The sequence below is a fragment of the Triticum aestivum genome, chromosome 7B (genome assembly GCF_018294505.1).
Source record: "Triticum aestivum cultivar Chinese Spring chromosome 7B, IWGSC CS RefSeq v2.1, whole genome shotgun sequence".
NCBI lineage: Eukaryota > Viridiplantae > Streptophyta > Magnoliopsida > Poales > Poaceae > Triticum > Triticum aestivum.
In genome coordinates, this window is record NC_057813.1 from 713,997,268 (window position 1) to 714,021,844 (window position 24,577).

Below are 24,577 nucleotides of genomic sequence, written 5' to 3' on the forward strand. Positions count from 1 at the left end.
GATCTCGCGCCGGAAAACGCACTTCGAAAAAAGTTTGCTATTCTTCGGTCGCTTGGAGAAAATCCCTTATAGAGCACTGAGACGACCCTGCTGGCGGTGGAAGGGAGTCCCAGGGTTGCAGGGTTGGAGCAAAGCTATTTTGTTTGCCACTGCTGAATGTCTGGGAGGAGGGGGTTAGAGGGATAGCCGGGGCGTCGCCAGAGGAGGCGGTGCGGCTAGGATGCTGGCCACGGGGTGGTGGGATTGGGTGTGGACGGTGGTGATTGGCTGACGGCGAAGTTGGGTGGGACAGCAAACCAAACAACCTATCTCTACTACTTAAAAAGAACATAAGGTTCTCATTACCAAAAGTGTCTTTCTGCTCCCGAGCTCATTCGAGCTCGGTGAACAGTAAAGTCGAAAACAATTCAAAAAATTCCAATTTTTTTTGGAGAAACATTGAAAAAAGGTTCTAAGTGCTTGCAAAAATTCATCATGAAATCACATTCCTGTAAGGCGTGGCAAAAAAAACTAAACAAATTCAATGCTCCAAAATGCTTTTGAAAGTAGCATTTTCAGAGTACCGATTTTGTTTTTTTTGCCACGCCTTCTAGAAATGTGATTTCATTCATGACGAATTTTTGCAAGCACTTGATGAGGACATCAATACCATTTTTACACCCACAGCCCTGCTGCTATACATACTGGACCAATTACTAGAGCTCGCGCACGCCAACTAAATTACCAGGTACTTTCCTTTCTTGGTAATGATTTTAATGTTCATGAGAATATGATGCTGCCTAAATTGGATACATTTGTTTTGCTTACAAATGAAGGGCCTAGCTTCGAGAAGGATGAACATTGGAGCAGCATGGAGATGATGACATGCGCAAGGGGAACAAGAACGGAGTTACAAGTGATGATTTCAGGTCTTTGAAGCCACCATAACGAGTGCATGAAGCCTTGGATGGAATATACAAGATGCCACTTCATAAATTTCGTCCAGAGGCTATTCTAGGTGCTGCGTCACCTTTTTATTGGGCCATGCCCATGTAATTTCGAAATACATAAGTATAGGCTATTTTTAGAGTCCGTATGTGTGGGGAAACAAGAGATAGGGTTGGTTTCAGACCCCTCCACCAAGGGCCACGAAATTCCCCCCTCTTCCTCCATATATACAACCCTTAGGGCACCATTTAGACTTTGGGTTTTGCTTAGATTAAAGTTCGCCATATTTGCAACTTCGCGTACTTCGTTTGTGTTCAACGACCAGACAAAGGCGTCACAGAACCCCACCTTGATCAATAAAGCTTTCATCTTATATTGCAATCTCAGTTTCTTGCTTGTTCTTCGTTTGCTCGCAGGAAACGGACCCTCGTGGTCAGGTTGATCGTGCTCCGGCGTGGTCAATAACCTCTCGGAGTTGGTTTAGCGATTGCTAAGTTGCGACGTCCTCGCACGTTCGTAGTCGGATCGTCAAAGTTGACTTCCACCAAAGCGATATCCATCATCTCATCGAAAGACGGGACACCTTTGCCTCTATCAGCACTTGAAACTTCTGTCAATGTTTCTCCCAAAAAAGTGTGGATTTTTTTTGGATTCTTTATTTAGTTTTGATTTTGCTGTTCACCCGAACTCATTTGAGCTCGGGTGTAAAAACTCTGCGTCCATTTTCGAAAGTCATTAAACCTTCCTTATATATGTTTCACTTTTTCCTTCTCCTCGTGATTTTTTTCCCCCATCTCTGATTTTTCCCCATCCACCCTCCCTAAAATAGAATCAATTGTATTATGTTTTATTAACTTACCAAAATAAAGACATATTTTGTTTGGTAAGTCAATAAATCTCTACTACTTAAGGAACATAAGGTTCTCATTTCACCTCTATTTCGTGCAACCTTCCTTATATACGTTTTACTCTTTCCTTCTTCTCTTGAATTTTTTCTCCCATCTCTGATTTTTCTCACATCCATTCTCCTTAAAATAGAATCAATTGTCTCATGTTTTATTAACTTACCAAATAAAAATATATTTTGTTTGGTAAGTCATTAAATTCTTACCAAATAAGTACTTAACATTGAAATGGCAGGTAAATCATGACGATTGCATACAAGAACTTGCTAAGATTTTAGCGCATCAATATAATAATTGACGTGCAGTTACGGGCTAATCTACTAGAATGTTTATACGCTCGTTGCAACGCACGGGCAATTGTCTAGTGTTGAAATAAAAAGACAGAGACAAGTGTGTATTGGCGAGGAGGGATGTGCTGTAATATGTTTTCTTCTCCCCTTGCAACGCACCGGAAACTTCAAACATGCATGTCACTTATTTTTGGATACCCATTTCTGAATTCCCCCCACTATAGTTGACCTCTTATGTTCTTGCATCAGATTTTTTAGCTGGATATAGCATATGACACAAGGTGGACATCACTACGACTGTCGATGAGGGCAGAAAGGAATATAAGTGACAATACATGTGTGGTCTTATGTAAAAATAAAGGACAAAGACAAGTGTATATCAATGAGAAGGATGGGGTGTGATATATTTTCTTCTCCCGTTGCAACACACAGGAAATTTTGCTAGTTAAACAAAGAAAATCATATCAACCAGTAGAATCTTTCATTTTGATGTAAAAAAAACTAGAATCTTTCATTCCCCGGTTGAAACACACCCTAGTAAAGAAAACAAGAATGGGAAAAATATAGGAACCGCGAGCCATGTCTTGCAAAGTCATACATGATTCTTAACGGAAATGCTTCGGTTCACCCGACTGATTTCCGGAAGAAATCTGCCACTTTCGTCGCGCGACACGTGCCATGGACCGTAGCAAACATCGCTTTGCCCACCCTTTTGCCTCATCCTTTGTGTAGGCACTCATCCCATTTGCCCCTTTCTCATTCCTCCACCGACCACTGCTTCGTCCGCCGTCACCGAGCTGCAGCCTCACACGCGCCACTCCAGCGCCGCCATGAAGAGGGAAGAACCACTGATTTCGCTCGTGCCCGCTTTGCCTCCCGCACCGGGGGCATCACGCGATGTGACAACGATGAATGGTGGTGGTGGTTGCTGGAAAGAAGGGATGCGGCGACCCGCGAGTATGGCGCCCGACGACTGCTACGAGGGGCAACGACCACCGAATCCGCAGGTGCTGCCATCGGGATCTCACGGGGCGATGATGTTTGTAAGACACGCCCAATGCTGCAACGCGTGAGGCGAGGGGATCCGTTGATGGGTTGCAACAACAACATCGGTGGTGCCATGCTTGTGAAAACAACCAATGCTGCTACGCGGGAGGCGAGGGGAAGGCTTTCTATAGGGAGCGCTGCTATGCACACGACGCATAGCAGACGATTTGTGCACGATAGGGCATATCCGTGCGTCCGTGCATATTATCAAAGTGCAGCAGACGGCTAGATGAAAATCGTGCACCTGTCGTCCATGGAGTGCATCGTCTGCATAGCTGTTTCGTTCTATAGGCTTTTTTTTTGAAAACCCGTCCGCACGGTCCGACGAAAGAGTATAATTTTCATATAGGACAGATCAATTTTTGTGTGTGTCCAGACAGGGGGGAGGTGCTTAAATGGAAATCCTTTGGAATAAGAAAAAAGGAGATCCTGCTGTTTCCTGTGTTTTTTTTTATTTTTATTAATTGGAGGTGGTCTCTGGTCGCGGCGCTGTTTGAAAAATGAAGGAATCCCTCCCTTTTTTTTTATATGTTGAACACACACACAAAAAAGAAGGAATCATTTGCTAGTGCCCAAATACACGTGTCGACGCCGGTTGCATGCAGCGACATAGATTTGTATAATTCTCAAAAGAAAATAATAATAATAATAATAATGGCGCCGCGTCATCCCACCGTCCCGCACCCAGGTTCTCCGGCTTTCTCCTTTCCACGGGCGACCGTCATCGGAGCCCGACCGGAAAGGCGCGCGTGGGCCCCACCCGTCAGCCGCGTCGCCGGGAAAAAAACGTGTGCCCTGGCCAGGGTGGGCCCCACCCGTCAGCCGCGTCGCCGGGGAAAAAGCGCGTGCGCTGGCCAGGGTGGGGCCCACCTGTCAGCCGCGTCCCCGCCGCTGGAATTGGAAAAAGGCAGGCAGTAATTCCCGTGGCAACCCTCCGATAAATACGAGGGGGGAGGAGAGCCTCCTCGCCTCGCCATTCCCCCCCACCCATCCGTCCGCCACCACCGAACCCATCCACCCGTCCGCCGTCGCGATCCATCCGGCCCGACCAGACCCACAAGCCGGGCCAGGCGGCGGGCGACGACCGGGGAGGAGGAGGCGGCGGATCGGGGGACGGACGGGCGGATGGGCGGCGGGCAGTAGGACGGCGGCGGGACGCGGCTGGAGCGGCGGGAGGAGGGCGAGGGCGGCGGCGGCGGCGGCACCACCATGTCTGCGGTAGTCTGCGGCAAGAGGTCCTCCTCCATCTTCGCGGACGACCTGCTGCTCCAACAGGCCTCCTCCTCCTCCCCTCCCTCCCCCCGCCACAGCCCCGCGCCCAAGCGCTCCCGCTACGCGCACCACCACCTCCGCCGGGACGGCCGGGACGCGCTCCTCAACCACCTCCGGGCCGCCTTCCCCGCCATGGATCCCCAGGTAACTCGGCCCCCGCCCCCGCTTTACCTTTTCCCCTCGATTTGACCTAGTTTCCGGGTCTCCGGCGCCGAAAGACGGGCCATTTCCACGGATTGACTGCGGGTAGGCGTTCGCCGGCTAGATTTCCCGGCCATTTCGGGCGGATTCCTCCGTTACTTTTAATTGTGATGAATGGCAAGGGGCGCGGCTTTGGACGCTGCTGCTAGATTTGAGATTTGCTATTTACGGGCGCCTCGATGCCGAAGGCCAGATCCCCAAAGGTTCGCTCGTGCTCATCTCCTTGCCTGATGTGGAAAGGGAGGCGTGCAACCCCAGTCTGAATGAATTCCGTCTTTCTGGGTCACGCAGGGGGTAAGGCATCAAGATGCGGTGAGGAAGCACAACTTGGTTCTGAATTCGGGTAGCGTCAACCCATTCTGAGGGGGGAGGCCGCCCTGCGATTCTCGACCAACAGGGAAAGCGTTGGTCTTTTCCAGACAAAAAATGCAATCAACAACACATATGGCTGTTATTCTTTATGAGTTACTATGTGTTTAGTATTGTGGCATTCCTGGGAAGCTTACAAGTGCAGATATAGGGAAACTAGCTGCTTCTACTTCAGTTTGATACATGTGTAATACGTACAACCTCAGTTTGATACATGTGTAATACGTACAACCTCCGTCCGAAAAAAGCTGGTGCTAGATACATTCATTTGAGGGATAAGCTTGGGCAAGTTTTTTCGGACAGAGGGAGTACATGCTTAGGAATCCAACGTTAGACGGGTAATGACTTGCAGTTGCATAGTGTCTGCTTGCGGGTGCATAGGATGACTTGCAAGGGTGGGTTTCCTGCCCCCAGGGACCCGGACATGGTTACCTTACTCTAAGAAGGGCTCAATTGCTTACGTAGTTTATCATCTCAATTGTTGTACCGCTGACTAAATCTTATGCAGATGTTTGCTATTGTTTCTGTGCATGTAGCTGACTATGGTTGCTCATAATGATTTCAGTTGCTTGAGAGGGCCCTTGAAGCGTCCGGAGATGATTTGGATGATGCAATAAAGAGTCTGAAGGAGCTGCACCTCATGGAGTCAAATCAGGCTAACCTGTCGGCCGCTGGTTCCGCGTTTGAAAACGGGCCGACTGCAGTCCAGCCATCTGTTGAAGGTATATCTTCCACCAAAAGCTGTTCCATTTCCAGGGCACATAGTGGTAATGGATAACATCGTGCTTCCTCATGCATTTGTCCCCGTTGCAGTAACCACGCACACACACACAACAGTGCTGTAATATTATCTTCATATTCTAGACATCTAGAAACCCTGCATGCTGCATTTACTTATGTTTTATTGTTACATTTCTACAAGGTCATGCGCTGTCATTTCAAAACAGAGAACATGTGCAGATCCATTTGTCATATGAACTTATGGAGTATGCATGTCACTGTATGTGATTGTATGCCCGTAGATTCAGATCACCGCACCCTCGGCCATTCTTACATGTTTTGCATTGATTAGAATAACAGTTCATCTCTCTATCCAGTAGCACCAAACACTCAATTTCTTGCACTATTACATACCACATGACTGCTCTGCAACGATTAGTCGTTAATTTCATAAGCTTATCATCATATTGACAAGAGCAACAATGTTCCTTATGTTGGCAGGTATTGTTACCAGCGGCGGTGTGGACACAGCTACTGAACACCAACCTGCCGCAGCTAGCCAGCAGCCAAGTAATAGTGGCCCTGAATGGGTTGATCTTTTTGTGAGGGAGATGTCAAATGCTTCTGACATGGACGATGCGCGGGCTCGTGCATCAAGAGCTCTGGAAGCCTTGACGAAGTCCATCCTGGAGGGTGCAGGAGCTGAAGCAGCACAGAGCTTGCATCAGGTAGCCGCTAAATAAATGTCTCGAGGATGAAATGGCCTTGGGATTATAATTAGAAAATAGTGATGCCTGACAAGATCCTGTTTTCTTTTTATTGGCAAAACAGGAAAACATGATGCTCAAGGAGCAGATGACGGCCGTCCTGTCGCAGAACGCGGTCCTGAAGCGCGCGGTGGCGATCCAGCACGAGCGGCAGAAGGAGTTTGACGAGCGGAGCCACGAGGTGCAGGGCCTGAAGCAGCTCGTCCTGCAGTACCAGGAGCAGCTGAGGACTCTCGAGGTGACGGTCGACCCCTCCCTCCTCGTCTAGGGCCCTTCCTTTCGGCAAACCCACGCATCCTTTTCTGTTTGAGACATGTGAACTGAAGAATCTACTTTGTGTGTTGCAGATCAACAACTACGCGCTGCAGATGCATCTGAAGCAGGCCCAGCAGAGCAGCTCCATGCCCGGGCGCTATAACCCGGACGTCTTCTAGCTTGGCTTGAGGGTGATGATGATGAGCCCTGGCTTGCCCGGGATTGAGAGTTGAGACTAGTGGTGCTCTGCCGTAGAAAAAATGTTGTTGTCTGGGATTTGTTGGGTGGATGTTGGTTTGCTGACCACCCGTTGCAGTTGGCCGTGGGATGGGGCGCAAGGCTCCCATGATACATCATGTGTTGTTGGTTCAAACGTGTTGCGTTTAAACGATTTTTCGTATTTCATATATATACAAAACAATCCCGATTCTTTGCATGATTGTCATTCAGTCTGAAACCTATGATCACTGAGAGTTGGCCCGTAAAATGCTAGTATGTGAATGGGCTGAGATCTAATTTGAATATCAGTTACGTCCACTGTGACCAGTGACACTGTCATGATGCATGTTGGTTAGATGTGGATTTAGGGCTAGGAGCACCAGTCAGGAAACCGTTTCAGCAGTGCTGTGCTACTGCAAAATCTCCTCCTTCATTTCACAGGCAATATGTGGAGGCGCTCTTCAGAGCACGCTTCCCAGGAGAAGGCATCAGGCGGGAGGTGCCACGTGTTCAGGAGTTCATCAGCAAGGCTGCCGAGGAGATTCAAGAGGCAAGGGTTCTGCAAGGCGATCGTCGTCTGCCACGAGGCGAGGCTCACTGCCCTGGCGAAAAAAACCCCATGAATTAACTTGGGTCACAGGTGTGGTTTTGGCTGTTTTGACTTCATCGTTTGGTGTAACTGGTTATTCTTTGCCCTTGGGATCAAATTGGCTATTGGGCTTGAGCCAAATCCGTGTTTTGAGAAAACAAGGGGTTCTCAAACTAGAATACAAAGGAAAAGGACCACCGAGTTTAAATCACCAGTTGTTACTCAAAGAGATCCTTGGAAAGTGTTGGAGGTGTGGTGGTTAGTGGTTCAATGGTCATAAATTCAAACAGGCGCCTATGATCAATCTATTAACCGAGGGAGATCCTACTGACGGTACAATGGAGCTAGAAGAAATGGACGCAAATGAAGAAGAGGAAAAAACCAAATGTAGATGAACAGTGTACCAAAATTTCACTACTAGCCCTGCAAACTGACAGTGTAAATACAACATCCATTCTGGTTTGTATTGCGGGAAAGCAAGCGATTGCCTTAGTAGACCTAGGCAGCAATTCCACTTTTATGAGTTTAAAATTTGCTATACAAACATCATGTGCTATTGTCAATTACAAAACCAATGTGGTACCTGTTGCTGCTGGAGGGAAAACTCGTGTCTGGATCTTACATTGCAAAATCATTTAGTGCAGTTAAAGTTCAGTTTCAACTAAAATTCAGAGTGTTGTACCTTCCTGGTCATGGTATTGTGCTAGGATGTGATTGGATGACTAAACACAACCCAGTGTCTTTCAGTTATGATCCAAGAAAATTAACTCTTCTTCAGAATGGCACTACTCTTGTAACTATCCCTTCTTGTGAAACACTCTCTCCAGCAACTAAAATAGAATCTTTAACGAGTTTTTTTCAAGGGAGAATCTGTAACAAGTTATTGGTTAGTGCAGCTCCAGCTTATGTACTGCAAACTACTACAGTATACAACTGTCTGTGGTCATATGACACATACCACACTAAAATGACTCAATCAAAGATCCAACTGATACCCACGCCTGTATTGCAATGAATACTCCCGCTAAAGTAATAGGAATTAGGCCTAAGACGATTCCAAATAGAAAAACTTCAATCATTTCGATTTGTTCGAGGGGATAAAAAAAGAGGTACGATCTATCCCTAAATAGTACTCTAAATTATCCACGAATCTCAATGACCAAGAAAAGAATTCCTAATTAGTCTGGAAAAGAGTCGTTGAATGCCAGGAATCCCAAAGAAAGATTTTTCTTTTCTGAATTATAATTATTCAGTCAATTCAAATAAGGCGTATCTTGTTCAAGCCAATAAATAGAGCTAGGGTTATAGTTAAAGCAGCCAGTAGAAAACCAAAATAATGTTATATATGGTAATCGCCCCGCCTATAGTGCTCGAATTCTATCTCGCCCTTCCTATTCTAAAAATAAAAATAGAAAAATAGGAGAAAAAAAATATGACAGAAAAAAAACATGAGAGAAAAAAAACCCGAGAGAAGCAAAAGTAACTTTCGAAGGTTTAGTTACGGAAGCCCTACCCAATGGAATGTTCCGCGTTCGGCTAGAGAATGACACCATCATCGTAGGCTATATTTCAGGAAAGATACGGTCTAGTTCTATACGAATACTGATGGGGGATAGGGTTAAAATTGAAGTAAGTCGTTATGATTCAAGCAAGGGACGTATAATTTATAGACTTCCCCATAAGGATTCGAAGTAAAACATTTGCAACAATTCCCTGAAGTTTTCAAAGAACCTGAAGGACCACCTCCAGTTAGAGACTGTGACCATGAAATCCCTCTGAAATGTGGTACTGCCCCCCCTCCCTCCCTCCCTCCCAACACCAGACCATATAGAGTACCCCATGTGAAGAGAAATGAATTGTAAGAGCTAGTCAGAGTCCATATGGCCATCCAGCAATTTTAGTCAGAAAAAAATGGCACTTGGGGGAGTGTGGCGGTGTCGGTGATGGTGGTCAAAATGGGTGGCGGCGCTGGTGCATGCATGCAACGGTTGCGAGGCTGGAAGTTTGCGGGTAGCGGTTGGGCTGCGCACGACCATGATTTTGTTTTGCGGCAGTCGCACAACTACTGTATCGGTTGCCCCAAAGTTTTTGTAATACCATTGCCACTGTGTTTTCGTGCCAAATTGCTTAAAAAACGACTTTTTAGGTACTAGCCATATTTCTATCACTAACAATTGCCCGTGCATCGCAACGGGAGTATAGACATTCTATTAGATTAGTCCATGACTGCACGTCTATTATTATATTGGCGTTCTAAAATCTTACCAAGTTTTTGTATGCAATCGCATGATTTACCTGTCATTTTATTGTTAAGCACTTATTTGGTAAGAATTTAATGACTTATCAAGAAAATATGTTTTTATTTTGATAAGTTAATAAAACATGAGACAGTTGATTCTGTTTTAGGAAGAATGGATGGGAGAAAAATCAGAGATGAGATGAAAAAATCAAAGAGGAGAAGAAAAGAGAGGGCCGCATATAAAGAAGGTTGGATGAAAGAGAGATGAAATGGGAACATCATGTTCTTTTTAAATAGTAGAGATTTGTATGTTGTGTGCACGAGTCTAAAACTACAGATTGGATCGTTGTGCCATGGCCGTTTCCTCCAAGGTTTCTTCCTCCAAACCTGACCAAACGGGCCGGCCCATGAGCACGCGGGCCCGACACGTAACGAGCCCCGCCTGACACGCGACTAAACGGGCCGTGCCTGTCCGTCGAGTGAGGCCCGCGTGCCAAGCACGACATGTCTAATAGTGGGCTGATACATGCACGACACATCGTAATTTTCTTATCCTTTTTGTAAATTTCCTTGTTCTTTTGTATTTTTCTTATCCTTTTGTAAAGGACGCCAATATCTGGTGATCAGTCGCTGGGAAGGAGGGGTGGATCGAACAAATCGATCGCTAGGGGGTGCTGCTCCAGCGAACGAACCACCCCAGGGGGAGGGACCCCATTGGCCAAAGGCCCAATTTACCACTTCATAAAAAAATGTCATGTTAATTTAACAAAATGCCATGAAAAATATTGCTTTACTTTATTTGCCCCACTGTGAGAAACCCCATAAAAATCACATAATAAAAATGCCGTCTCTTAATATAAAAAAATATTAGTTCTTAAGAAAATGCCATCTCTTAATATAAAAATGCCATATTGTAATAAAGAAAAATGCCATTATAAAATGTCATCTATTAATAATACAAATGCTATCTCTTGATAAACAAAAAATTCCATCAATAAAGAATGCCATCTCTTAAATTAAAATGACATCTCTTAATAATAAAAATGCCATCTCCTAATATAAGAAAAGACCGTTCGCTGGATTTTACACTTACAGGAAGCCAGTTACAAATTTGATGTGGCGCTGTGAAATCCTGATGGGGAGGGGGGTCGCTGTGAAATCCTTCCATGCTGGATTTTATCCCACATGAACTCTTTGCCTCATTTTTAGTTTTCTCCCTACATGTTTTTTTTTCAGATTCTTCTGGATTTTTTGAAGTTTTTTTTGAGACGATCTGGATTTTTTGAAGTAACTAGACAAAAAAGTCTACGGCCGAGTAAGTGCCACACGGGCCCGGGCCAGCCCGTTTAGCACGGCCTGCTTACAAACGGGCCACCGCATGCCCGGGCCGTCCCGTTGGTCACCTCTGGTTTCCTCTCCCAACGGCCGTACCGCCGCCACCGCCCGCCTGAGTATAAACAGTCACCCCACCCCCGCCCCGCCCGCATCCACCGGCCACACAGCTCGCCTCGCCTCGCCGCACCAAAAACCATCGAGGGCGGGCAGGGGCACCTAGCGGAGGAGCGCGCGGCAAGCTCGTCGTCATCCAAGCCCGCGGCCCCTTTCTCGCCGGGCGCGGCCATGGCGGCGGAGGTCGAGGGCGCCCGGAAGCGCGGGGCGGCGGCCTTCCTGGACGACCCCTTCGAGGTGCTGCTGCAGGCGAAGCGGGGCCGGCGCTCGCCGTCCGCCGCCGCGGCCGCGGTCGCCGACCTCGGGATCAGCATGGAGTTCGACCCCGTCGCGGCGCTCCAGGAAATCTTCCCCGGCGCCGAGCCGCAGGTACCCCCCGCCCCCGCCCCCGCCGTGCCTCTTTCTTTCGCGCTTCTTGTTCTTTCGGTTGATTGATACGTCGTGCGCGGGCATACGGAGCCCACCGATTTAGACATCTAGTTGACCGCAAGAACTGATTGAACTTGGTTACGATGCAAGAAAGACAGTGCCTTGAATCTTGAATTCTCTTTTCTGTTGTCGATCCGTACCCCCTTTCTTGAATCAGACTAGACCAGAGTTCAGAGATTGATAAAATTGGAAATCATAAGTTCAGAAGAATCACCCACCACGATTTCCCTCTTGCGCGATGGCTAAATTACAGAGGAAGCAGGGTAGGAATCACCCATGAGGATCATTCCACTTTGAATCCTCACATATGATGGCTAAATTTAGGATTCATCAGAAAAAAACTGTCTGAACTAAATATCTCGAAACAAACAGCATGGGCATATGTTCTCTCCTTGTGCACAGAAGTTCTTCCATGGTGTTCTGAAATCCTGACATATCTTTGATTTGCACCCTGTTGCTCTGTACTCGTCTAATGGGTAATTTTGGCGATTTTTGTTAGCTTCTGCGAGGCTATCTCGAAGCGTCGGGAAATGTCCTGGACGCTGCCATCAGAAGCTTCAGGGATTATTTGGCATCGGATTCAGCGACGACCAATGCCGGTGCCTCCTCATCTGGAGGTATGGCCGACACGACTGAAAAAGAAGCCCGTCTGCTCGTTCCTCTTGTTATCTGATAACAATGACCGGAGATGTGTAACTTGTGTAGACCAACAATAATCTTACAAAATGTGCAGTTGCTCAAAAGAACAAATCGTACAATGTGCATCTTGTCTGACACTAGAATGATTGTGAATCGCAGTGGCATCTGATGCGCCGGTGATGAATGCTCCAACCAACAGCACTGAATGGGTGGAGCTAATTGTCAAGGAGATGTCAGCCGCTTCGGATTTGGCCGATGCCAGGAATCGAGCCTTCAGGATACTTGAAATGTTCGGCAAATCTACGGCAAACTGCAGTACTCCTGATGAAGAGCAGAAACTGCGTGAGGTAACTAATGCATCTGCTGCAGTTACTTGATACCCTCCGTTCAAAAGCATTCCATATCATAATCGTCCAAGTTCAGACATTGACAGTACAATAGTTAGAAAATCACAACATAAGGCACAAGTATAATGATATCAAATTTGAGCCTAGAAAATCAAAAAACACATTATATTTCTGGAAAAGAGGAAGTAGTTGATACTGCCAAATTGCCGGCTACTTCTGGGATGTGTTTCTGGAAATTTCGATGTGCTCACCTGTGTGGCTTTTATGCTGTTTGCACCATCCATCCAGGAGAACAAGATACTGAAGCAGATGCTTGGAGCCCTGCTTCAGCAGGCCAGCATCCTGAAGCGAGCCGTCGTCATCCAGGACAACCGGCTCAAGGACTACCAGAACATGGTGCAGGAGCGGTCCCAGTTCAACGAGATCGTCGCCAAGTACCAGCAGCAGATCAAGGAGCTACAGGTCTGTGAAACTCGTTGAAAACGTATTGCCTTAATCTGCGTTTCATCTCCTTTCTCCATGGTTTTGCTTGCTCATCAGCTCTTGTGTTGCCTTTGGTTGCAGGATGTGAACTATGCGCTGTCTACCCATATCAGGCAGGCGAATCAACCGCGTGTCATATCCGGGCGCCGCAACCCCGACGTCTTCTAGGCGGCCACCGCTGTGCCACTGAAGCTGCGATTCGGACGCGAGATCCTGAAGCTTCGATTGTCGAAGGAATCATCATATATACAAGAAAACATCTCTGTGTAGTTTATATGTTTGACACAATATGTGTACACGTTTTGCGCTGCACGATCTTTTTGAATTCGTGTCGGTATTATGGAGGATCATGTGTGAATATGATGGTGATCACTGGGTGTTATGTCTGGCAACACCACTTTAGATGAGATGCAATAAGTGATTAGCTTTTACTAACCAATACTCCATCCGTCCCAAAATATAAGAGCGTTTTTTACACTAGTGCAGTGTCGAAAACGGTGTTATATTATGGGACGGAGGGAGTAAGACGCTGATTGATCAGGCCTACTAAACTACTCTAAGTGACGATGATTTAGACAGCTACAACGAAAACCAGTCCATTTTGGGAGCAACAATGGCAACAATGGCTACCTCAAATGGGAGCAACAATGTAGTATATATCTGTTTTGGAATGGAGCTAGCAAGCATCTGCTGGCTGCTCAAATGGCATCCATCACCTGTCCATTTTGGGAGCAACATGGCAACAATGGCTAGCTCCTAGATATAAGCTCCTACATATACGCTCCATAGGAACCACGAGAACTCCCAAGCCATGGTGGCGAACCACGAGAGCCATGGCCTGCTCTTGGCCGCTGCCATCGTACTGCTCACTCTTCTTCTCGTTGTCAAGCTCCGGCGACGCCGCAAGCAGTATGGTAACCCGCCTCCGGGTCCGTGGCAGCTGCCGGTGATCGGCAGCATGCACCACCTCGTGGGCGCGCTCCCGCACCGCGCCATGCGCCACCTCGCCCTCCGGCACGGCCCGCTCATGCTGCTCCGCATGGGCGAGCTCCCCGTCGTCCTGGCCTCGTCGGCGGCCGCGGCGAGGGAGGTCCTCAAGACCCACGACGCTGCCTTCGCCACGCGGCCGAGGACGAACACCATCACCACGCTCAATGGGGACGGCGTCGGCATCGCCCTCGCGCCGTATGGCGACCACTGGCGCCGCGTCCGCAAGCTCTGCGCCACGGAGCTGCTCGGCGCGCCGCGGGTCCGGTCGTTCCGGGGGACGCGCGAGGCCGAGGCGGCCGCCCTCGTCGCGTCCGTGGCCGCGGCGTCGGCGTCGACGTCCGGAGCCGTCGTGAACGTGAGCTCCCTCGTCGCCACGTACGTCGTCGACGCCGTGGTGCGCGTCATGGTCGGCGGCCGGATCGGGAACCGCGACGCCTTCCTGGCGTGCCTGGAGGAGGGCCTCAGGGTGTCCGCCGGGTTCAGCCTCGCCGACCTGTTCCCGTCGTCGCGCCTCGCGCGCGCGCTCAGCAGGACGACGCGCCGAGCGGAGGCGATGATCCGGGAGATGTCCGGGCTCATGGACGGCGTCATCGAGGAGAAACGCGCGAGGAAGGCGGCCGGCGCCGGCAGGGAGGAAGAGGAGGACATCCTGGACGTGCTTCTGGACGGCGGCGGCGATGCGCCCCTCGACATCGGGACCATCCGTGCCGTGGTGAGGGATCTCTTCGGGGCCGGGAGCGAGTCCTCGGCGTCGACGCTGCAGTGGGCCATGGCGGAGCTGATGCGGAGGCCGGCGGCGCTCCGGCGGGCGCAGGCGGAGGTGCGCGGCGTGCTCGCCGGGCAGAGCCGCGTCCGGGAGGAGGCCCTGCAGGAGCTGCCATACCTGCGGCTGGTGATCAAGGAGACGCTCCGGCTGCACGCGACGGTGCCGCTGCTGCTCCCGCGGGAGTGCCGGGAACCCCGTCGCGTCCTGGGGTACGACGTGCCCCAGGGCGCCATGGTGCTCGTCAACGCATGGGCCATCGGCCGGGACGCGGCGAGCTGGGGGCCGGACGCCGAGGAGTTCCGGCCGGAGAGGTTCGAGGAAGAGTCCGCGGCGGCGGTGGACTTCAGAGGGGCGGACTTCGAGCTGCTGCCGTTCGGCGCGGGGCGGAGGATGTGTCCCGGGATCACGTTCGGGCTCGCCGTCATGGAGCTCGCGCTGGCGAGCCTCCTCTTCCATTTCGACTGGGAGCTCCCCGGGGGCACGGAGGAGCTGGACATGGCGGAGGCGTTCGGGATCACGGCGAGGAGGAAGAGCGACCTGTGGCTGCATGCCACCGTCGTCGTGCCACCTCTCTAAGTAAATTTGCATGTGGAGATCGATCTTCTAGCTCGCGGCTCTGCAAATTTGTCACAAAATTCACACGATGCTTGTGGAAAATTATTCAAGTTTTGGATCTGTGGCAAATTCTCGAAGTAGTTCATGTTTAGAAATTACTGTAACTTCTATTAAAGTCCAAGTCACGTAAAGACTGACATGACAAAACTGAAAAGACGACAGAACGTCCCTGAGTTTGACACCAATGCCCGTCACTTGCCTCCAGCACCACCACACCAGCCACCGAACGAAAAAGAAAATGACGGATCACCTCCTCAGCGAGCTCAACGCGGCTCCATCGCTGATATGTAGATTTGCGGACCTCCAAGGTGGTTCACCAAAAGTGAAGCCCTTGCCGTTGACCGATTCAGACAAGGGCAACACTCTGGACACGACATCGAACTCCAGATCCGGCACCCCACCACGACTAAGACGCCCAAGGAGGAAACTATACCTGCCATCAATCAACCATGGGCCAAGTAAAAGCCCCGTCTTCCAGATCTCGTCGATGCAGACCACAATTTACATCTGCTCCCGGACTACCTTCCAAGCTCCGCACCGACGTTGGAGCAAATGCCGTCGCAACGGCGGAGTCTAAGGACACATGTCCACCACAAGGATGTCGTCGGTGCCCTGGTCAAATTTCTCCACCTACGCATCGACCTCCACGAACATGGCTTTTGTCTCCGCTTGCTGGACGTGTTGCCGCCATCGCTCATGACCGATTTGTCGAGAGACGTCATTGGCCAGCTTGACTGGAGAGGATGGCCTGGCGATGACTGTGGTGCCTGACTCCAGAGAGCTTGCCGACAAGCCAAACTCTATTCTGTTGGCTCGTTGGGCCACCCAGCCGGCCGCAATACCGGTGATCTCCTTCTTCTGCTAGGATGAGAGGTTGCTCCAAAGGGTTGGAGCTCAAGGAGGCCATGGCGGGTGTGGTACAAGGATATGGAGAGCAGAGGTGTTGTATGTTTCTTGCGTGGCCACACTTAAATAGCGGATGGATGCGAGGCGTCAGGAGAGGTGTTTATTGAAGGCTGGCACATGAAAGGATGTGTGACGCTCAGGGCGCCGGAGTATGTTAATTGAATTCAATTGAATATATTTGGGCTTTCTTGCTGCATAATTAATGCCCCGCCGCTTGCAACATTGGGTGCCCCTATCATAGCTTTTCCTAGCACGGGTCCAGCAATCCCCCCAGTGGCTAGTTGCAGCACATTGTGGTGCCCGTGGTCTCACCCCTCTTGGTCGGTTCCAACATCTTGTTGTGCCCGGTCGAAGCATCCTGGGTGATTGAGCCCAACATCTAGTGGTAACCGTTGTAGCACCCAGAGTTCCCAGTCCCAGCATCCCGAACCATTGGTTCCACCATCTCGCCACTGCTCGTAGCTTCGGCTCCTACCGGTTGTAGCTTCGTCACCCGCTGGTTCCTGCACTGCCGGTTCATGGTCCTAGCATGGTCGCCCGCTGGTTGCACCTTCTCAGCCCATATGTGCCAGCACAACCTTTTCACGATCCCTAGCTCAGCCGCCCAATGATGGCAGCTCCTCTGCGTGCTGGTTGCAACCACTCCGCCGGGCAGTTCCTGAAGGAAATATGCCCTAGAGGCAATAATAAAGTTGTTATTTTATATTTCCTTATTCATGATAAATCTTTATTATTCATGCTAGAATTGTATTAACCGGAAACTTGATACATGTGTGAATACATAGACAAAACACCATGTCCCTAGTATGCCTCTACTAGACTAGCTCGTTGATCAAAGATAATTAAGTTTCCTAGCCATGGACATGTGTTGTCATTTGATGAACGGGATCACATCATTAGTGGAATGATGTGATGGACAAGACCCATCCATTAGCTTAGCATAATGATCGTTTAGTTTTATTGCTACTGCTTTCTTCATGTCAAATACATATTCCTCCAACTACGAGATTATGCAACTCGCAGACACCGGAGGAATACCTTGTGTGCTATCAAACGTCAGAACGTAACTGGGTGATTATAAAGATGCTCTACAGGTATCTCCGAAGGTGTTTGTTGGGTTGGCATAGACCGAGATTAGAATTTGTCACTCCGAGTATCGGAGAGGTATCTCTGGGCCCTCTCGGCAATACACATCATATGAAGCCTTGCAAGCAATGTGACTAATGAGTTAGTTGCGGGATGATGCATTACAAAACGAGTAAAGCACTACAAAAAAAAGACACATCCGTGACATTTTGGGCCGAACGAAACTTTTTTCTGTCATACATATGACACTTCTATGACGATAATTGTGACAAAACCCGGTATCATCACAGATGTGGTGGGCTCCTACTTCTATGACAAAAAATGATGACAGAAAATGGGCTTTTCGTCCTGGGCGGGCCGGAGACGCAGCTGCATGACATTCTTTGGGCCGTCCATGACGGAAAAACCGTGGTAGAAGCGAGGGCGAGGAAAATGTTGGGGAGTTCCCGGTTACGGTGGATGGTCGGGGGCCGAGCGATGCACGTTTCTCTCGTACACGTACGCGCGTGTGTGCGAGGCGTTGGCTCTAACTGAACCCGAGCGAGGCGTTGGGCTCTAACTGAACCCAAGCGATTGCACTGCAGGCTACGCGTTACTGAACCCGAGCGATCGATCGATGGCTGTTAACTGAACCCGATCGAGCGATTCCTTCGCTACTGCTGCTAACTGAAGCCGATTGATTGGATGAACAGTGAGCGTTGCGGGGGGGGAGGGGGGTTGGATGAACAGTGAGCGGTGGCGTTGCCTCTGGATGAACAGGACCCCGTGGTGTGGAGGGCTGAATGAACAGTAGACGGTGGAGGGGTGCCCGTGGAGGGGTGGTTGAATAGGACCCCGTGGTGTGGAGGGCTAGATGAATAGTAGACGGTGGAGGGGTGCCCATGGAGGGGTGGTTGAATAGTAGCCGGTGGAGTAGCAGATGGTGGAGGCTGGATGAACAGGAGCCCGTGGAGGCTGGAGGAGGCCGATGGTGGAGATGAACAGTATTCCGTGGAGTCCCGTTTTGCGGTACACCACACCTCTCACGATGAACAGGACCCCCGTTTCGACCGTAGCGCTCCAACACAAGTCCGTTTTGTCCGTTTTGTGGTACGCCACACCCCTCCCGATCAACAGGACCTCCGTTTCGACCTTAGGAGGTCCGTTTCCTCCGTTTTGCGATACGCCACACTCCTCCCGATCAACAGGACCCCCGTTTCGACCGTAGGAGGTCCGTTTCGTCCATTTTGCGGTATGCCAGACCCCTCCCGATCAACAGGACCCCGTTCCGAATGTAGGAGGTCCGTTTCCTCCGTTGCACGGTATGCCAGGCCTCGTTTCCATCGCCTGTTTCGTCCAAGCCCTCCCAATGAACACGACCACACATTCCGTTCCGACCCAGCCGGTTGGCTCCCACGCGTTCTGTTGCCTCCCGATGAACACGACGCATTCCGTTGCCTCCCCATGAACACGACGCATTCCGTTGCCTCCCCGTGAACACGACGCATTCCGTTGCCTCCCCATGAACACGACGCATTCTGTTGCCTCCCCATGAACACGACGATGACGCTGTTTCTCCGTTTTGACCCAACCATGTTCACGAGCCCTGGCCGTACGTATGCGCGAGTAGGCGTTCGAGACCCCGTCCGTATGTACGTAGGTGACCGTATTTTCTTTCTTGCATCCTGGCCGTTGTACGTACGTGTACATGCTACATGCGCGCCTCTACTACGACACGTGCGCGCCTATACATCGACCAGTATGTACGTACACGTTCGCGACCAGAATGACAATGCTATGTACGCTTCGATCAGGTGGGTCCCGACTGTCAGGCACTTCCTTGCCTGCGAAGATGTAGCTGGTGGGTCCTAGCAGTCAGGGGGGTGAATCGTTTTTTTGCCCGGACGCACTTCCTTGCGTGCGAAGATGTAGCTGGTGGGTCCCAGCAGTTAGGGGGGCGAATCGTTTTTTATCCCGGACGTACTTCATTGCGTGCGAAGATGTAGCTGGTGGGTCCCAGCAGTCAGGGGGGCGAATCATTTTTTTGCCCGGGCGCACTTCCTTGCGTCCGAAGATGTAGCTGGTGGGTCCCAGCAGTCAGGGGAAAACGTTTTTTTCGTGAAATACGATGGCCCGTCCGGTGGGTCCCCGCTGTCAGGTGGAGGAATTATTATTTTGCGCGTAATAAGGAGGCACTTCCTTGCTGCGGCCGTGGACCCAGCTGTCAGCCTCTCCACGTACAGTCCACGTCCGATGGAAGTCGTTCCTTGACCATGTTGACCACGCCGTGCCGAGAGCACCACGGCGATGGACGACGGCGAGGCCTAGGAAGGGGACGACTCAAAGCCGGGGAAGACGCAGCAGTGGATGCCCACGCGAAGAGGAGTACGAGGGTTCACTGGTTCGGCTGCGGTGTGAGGCTGTTGTCGCCACAGAATAACAGGGGGTGCGGGTGAGTATAGGGATGGCCTGGCCAGCGGTGGGAGTAGTAGGGGGCGGTGAGGCCTCCGCGGCATCATAGCCGGCCACGGGAGGCAGGAGCACGCGACACGACCGGCGCTGGTTTGGGTGGCTGGAGCAAGAAGACCAGAGGTTGAAGAAGCACTACGGCCGTTGGATGAACATCGTACGGTAACAGAAGCTAGAATCGTTCATATTGACTAAGTTGACAAAGCCCTCCGTCCCCGTCAACTTGGTAGGCCCACAAGTCAGCCTCCCACTATGCTGGGTTCCAGCTGGCAGGGGGAGTATTCATTTTTGTGTGCGTAATAAGGAGGCACTTCCTTGCGTGCGAAGATAGATGGTGGGTCCGACATGTCAGCGGGGGGCACATTTTTTTCACGAAATACAGAGGCCCTTCCGGTGGGTCCCAGATGTCAGGTGGAGGAATCATTATTTTGCACGTAATAAGGAGGCATTTCCTTGTGTGCGGCCGTGGACCCAGCATAGTCTACTTCTGATGGTGTCGTTCGTTGACCATGTTGACCATGCCGCGCCGAGCGCATCCAAGGTGGTGGACGACAGCGAGGCTCCGGACAGCAACGGGCCGGAGATGGGAAGACGCGGGAGTAGAGTCGCATACGGAGAGGTGTACGAGGGTTAACTGGTTCTAGTGCGGTCTGGTTCGGCAGTCGGTGGAGAAGAACAGGAGGTGTGGAGGGGTGGAGGGATGGTCTGGCCAACGGTGGAGTAGCGCTTCATAGCGAACGTGCTAAGCAGAGCTGCTAGCAACAGGAGGCGGGAGGTGGTCCCGGCGGCGCTGGAGGAAGAAGACGAGAGATTGAAGATGGATGCCGGTCGTTGGATGTAAATCCAAGGGCTAACATGTCAGAATCATTTGTTGACTAAATTGACAACGACTCGCGTTGGCTTCGACCTATTGGCCCACATTTCAGCCTCCAAAAATGTGGCACATATTCAACCCATTTTTTCAGAATTTACAGTCTTTTTTTTGCGCGGTAGAATTTACAGTCAATTTGATTTTTTTTTGAATTACAGCCATTAGCTCGGCTGAGTGAACAAATAATGTAGCGTCCATGCGGCCCATTTATTTTATTTCCTAAAAAATTACAGGCCATTTGCACTTTCTCGAAATACACGATTTTGCTGGGCTGATTCTAATTATAATGTTGGGTTGGGCCAGCAATGTTATCAAAAAATAAAAAGGGGCTGAGCATTTTGTTATAAATATATTTAAATAATAAGTGATATTATTACATTCATCCTTAAATCTTACCAAGCTTTTGTACACATTCATTAGGATTTTCGTGCCAAAACAATCCAGGTTTTTATTTGTTAAGAAATTATTTTTATAAGTTAATAAGATGTGGGATATTGTTTTCTTACATATGTAAGTATCTGTTAAATATATGATGACAATAAAAATAATATATAATAACATATAAAATAATTTAAATATATATAATATAGTTAGAAGGGAAACATAAGTTGGACCTAGCGTTCCTATTTGAGGATGGCAATTTTATCCATGGACATGGATATCCATGGATATCCGACCCGAATGGATAGGGTTTGGATATGCCTTTGTGTCCATGGCAGCGCCCAAACCTGACTTGATTTCTCGTGGGTAGGGCATGGATATAATCTTGTACCCGTGGGTATATCCAAACCCGAACCGATAGTATGACTTAATGGGCAAAAATCTGCTATCCCTACCCCACAATCACATGTCCCACTGCAATTTTACACTTTGTTATCCAAAACATGCCAAAGAAATTACACAATCCCCGTCATAACTTTTATTAGTTGACATTCAATCCCCTCTGTAACATACCCCAACGCCGTTCCCCTATTTTTATCTCCTTGTTAACTGACTCGTCATTCTTATCTATTAGAAAAATACTAAATGATCTTATGTTGTTAGTGGACGTCGATTTACTATAAGTGAAGCCTAGCCTGCCACGAAGTGAAGAATGGAAGGGCTTATGTTAACATTGTGTTATGTCTTATTTATATGTCTAAAGAGGATCCAATGGATATCCAGTGGGTACGGATATCCATCGGGTTTGGACATGGACAAAAAATTTCACCCGTGGATTTTTTCGTGGGCGGGCAAAGACTGTCTTCATGGATATGGATATGGATTTGATATTGTTCAACCCGATCCAGACCCGACCCATTGCCATCCTTATTCCTATTCTTATATAAAAAAATAGAAAAGACCTCTGCGTTTTTTTTCAAAAAACACTAGCGCAGAACCGGGCAATAGCACCGGTTCATAAGGCCCTTTAGTGCCGGTTCCATAACCGGCACTAAAGTGTGGGCACTAAAAGCCCCCCCCCCCTTTAGTACCGGTTCAGCACGAACCGGTGCTAAAGGGAAACCACGTGGCACGAGCCAGCTCCAGGGGCCTGGAGCCCTTTAGTACCGGTTGGTAAGACCAACCGGTACTATAAGGTTTGGGGGGTTTTTAGTTTTATGATTTCTTTTTCATTTAATTTTGTGTTTTCATTTTAATTCTTTTTGGTTTGCTGGTATTTTACGATACTACACATTGTACACGTTATGCATATATATATATATATATATAGAATTTCTAGTAGAACCAATCATGCATATATATATCATCAATTAATGTCTCACAAACCATCATATTAATTAATTCACACATACACACATGTATAGCTATATACAATTTCTCCTACATATGCATGTTGCCTTCGGAGCCAGTGGCATTAGCCTAATTGGTGCCTTCGGAGCACGATGACAATTGGAAGTGGTTTTCATGAGGGCGGTAGCGGGTAATAGTATTCTCCCTTCGGATTTATGACCTGGTCGAGCAAAAATCCCGCTATTTCCTCTTGAAGTGCTTCTACACGCTCCGTTTCTAGGAGCTTCTCCGCACATCTCTGAACTGTTAAGAAGGAGATCAATATGCATGTGTATTAGTTGTGTGACTAGATATCGATAATGGTGTAAAAATTGTGAATAGTGTTTTGACAAGCATACTCATTCCTGTCTTTGAGATCTGCTCCTTTCGGACGCCATCATGCGAATGTTCTCGCAAATGCAGAATGCACACAGATCAGTCCCCTGCGCCTGCTTCAGGGCCTTTACGAGAATGGAATTTGATCAGATAATAATTAATCAAGCATGATAACTAAAGAGATGGCAGCTAGCTAGCTATAGCTAGTACTACTTAATTACTTACCTTGGGTCTTCCCCATTTAAGCTTTTCTTTCCATTCGCCTTCCGTGACGCTGATGAACCTTGCCCAAGCCCTGCCCGCCGACAAAGAAAATGAATAAAGGGGTTATTAAATAGTTCATATCATGAAATGACGAACTAAATAGGCCGAGATATATAGTTAATAATGATTGAAATTACCTGTTGACTATCCCAAACAAGATGTTATAGTCAGTTTTTTCTTTGAGTAGTGAGTCCAGTATTTCAACTGTTTCGGCGTCAACTTTAGTGATACACAAGACCCAGTTATATCTGCATGCACACACGTTTGCATGTCTTAATTAAGCGGGCATATGTAAGCAAAAACATGTAGCTAGCTAGTAGGCAAAAACAGAGAATTTGTAGTACAAGACAGTGTGACTCACTGCAAGTTGTAAGGAAGTAGTATATCTTCATTGTATTTGAGGCGCTTCAAGAACTCTAGCATGCTGTCCTCTACGGCCTTTTGATGACGTGCATCTATTTTCCATGTGTATTCATTAACGGTGTTTGGGTCAATGAACCCAATGCCATAGCGTCCACCTTTTCTCATTTCATACATCTTCATCATGCATATAATACCACAGAAAAGAATATAGTGAGGATAATTACAGGTAATGATTGATCAAAAGGATCACTATAGCTAGCTTGAGACTTAAATTACAGAAAGAAATCACTTACAGACAATAGCAACTGACGATAGATTTGTCGAGCGCGTCTTGATTGTATAACTGAAACAGTTCAGAATACTCAACGGACACAACTTTCTCATGGTAGTAATGCTCCTTCTTGACATTCACCATGAGGGACAATCGACCGGAAATCTTGGTAATGTTCATGTACCATTGATGCAATTCATACATTATCGTTGGGAGGTTCTTGACCTTGTTTGGCTCGACCAAAGGTTGGCCCCGGACATATTTCCGTTTTATTTCATCCTCTCTAAGCACAGGCATGGGCTCGATCTCGAGGAGTTGTCCAACAGTGATTTTGAGAACTTCAGCCTGCATTATATGCTCCTCCGTTATTACCACATTGTCCACCTCAGGAACGTAAACTGTTTGCCCACAATAATGTTGGGTGCACGTACTGTCACGTGTTGTTGGCACAACAAGCGAGGGGATCGATTGCGCCGCCTGTTCTCCCAGCTGGGGAATGGTTTTCCCGCATTTTTTGACAGCTGCTTCTTGTTTGCTCTATCCCGAGCTCGCCTCCTTATGTAGACGTGCTCGATTTAACTTCCTGATGTGGCGCTCATAGTCTGTGTCAACAGGCTTGGGAGCTGGTGGTTGAGCCATACGAATGAAGTGGTCAATCGTTTTCTCAGGCACTTTCTCCCTTGGCAGCGGTGGTGGTTTCGGTGCAAAATGGGCTTCCACCTCGGACTTCGATATGGCTGCGAT

At 48.8% G+C, this 24,577-nt stretch overlaps 3 protein-coding genes and 1 long non-coding RNA gene across 4 annotated transcripts; all 4 read left to right on the plus strand.

Moving 5' to 3' along the window:
- The first annotated feature begins 4,126 nt into the window (after positions 1–4,126).
- On the plus strand, positions 4,127–7,189 carry LOC123156827 (uncharacterized). The gene is made up of 5 exons (XM_044575015.1): positions 4,127–4,585; positions 5,577–5,733; positions 6,233–6,459; positions 6,563–6,736; positions 6,846–7,189. The coding sequence occupies exons 1-5, from the start codon at positions 4,379–4,381 to the stop codon at positions 6,930–6,932; spliced, it is 852 nt and encodes a 283-aa protein (XP_044430950.1). The 5' UTR covers positions 4,127–4,378; the 3' UTR covers positions 6,933–7,189.
- On the plus strand, positions 4,592–5,244 carry LOC123156830 (uncharacterized). Its single transcript, XR_006478448.1, has 2 exons — positions 4,592–4,845; positions 4,934–5,244. It is a non-coding gene; the product is annotated as an uncharacterized lncRNA (long non-coding RNA).
- Positions 7,190–11,268: 4,079 nt separating the features above from the next.
- On the plus strand, positions 11,269–13,586 carry LOC123156829 (uncharacterized). Its single transcript, XM_044575016.1, has 5 exons — positions 11,269–11,618; positions 12,178–12,295; positions 12,477–12,664; positions 12,953–13,126; positions 13,229–13,586. Exons 1-5 carry the CDS (start codon positions 11,421–11,423, stop codon positions 13,313–13,315), a joined length of 765 nt encoding a protein of 254 aa, XP_044430951.1. The 5' UTR covers positions 11,269–11,420; the 3' UTR covers positions 13,316–13,586.
- A 504-nt stretch (positions 13,587–14,090) lies between these two features.
- LOC123156826 (desmethyl-deoxy-podophyllotoxin synthase-like) lies at positions 14,091–15,479 on the plus strand. The gene has a single exon (XM_044575014.1). The coding sequence runs from the start codon at positions 14,106–14,108 to the stop codon at positions 15,477–15,479; it is 1,374 nt and encodes a 457-aa protein (XP_044430949.1). The 5' UTR covers positions 14,091–14,105.
- The last annotated feature ends 9,098 nt before the right edge of the window (positions 15,480–24,577 follow it).

What these genes read in the sequence shown, in the direction of transcription:
- LOC123156827 (XM_044575015.1), top strand. Translation starts at nt 4,379, where the DNA reads ATGTCTGCGGTAGTCTGCGGCAAGAGGTCCTCCTCCATCTTCGCGGAC. An exon ending in AGTCCAGCCATCTGTTGAAG is followed by an intron (nt 5,734 to 6,232) that starts GTATATCTTCCA and finishes TTATGTTGGCAG; the next exon opens with GTATTGTTACCAGCGGCGGT. An exon ending in CAGCACAGAGCTTGCATCAG is followed by an intron (nt 6,460 to 6,562) that starts GTAGCCGCTAAA and finishes TTGGCAAAACAG; the next exon opens with GAAAACATGATGCTCAAGGA.
- LOC123156829 (XM_044575016.1), top strand. Translation starts at nt 11,421, where the DNA reads ATGGCGGCGGAGGTCGAGGGCGCCCGGAAGCGCGGGGCGGCGGCCTTC. An exon ending in AAGAGCAGAAACTGCGTGAG is followed by an intron (nt 12,665 to 12,952) that starts GTAACTAATGCA and finishes CCATCCATCCAG; the next exon opens with GAGAACAAGATACTGAAGCA. An exon ending in AGCAGATCAAGGAGCTACAG is followed by an intron (nt 13,127 to 13,228) that starts GTCTGTGAAACT and finishes CTTTGGTTGCAG; the next exon opens with GATGTGAACTATGCGCTGTC.
- LOC123156826 (XM_044575014.1), top strand. Translation starts at nt 14,106, where the DNA reads ATGCACCACCTCGTGGGCGCGCTCCCGCACCGCGCCATGCGCCACCTC.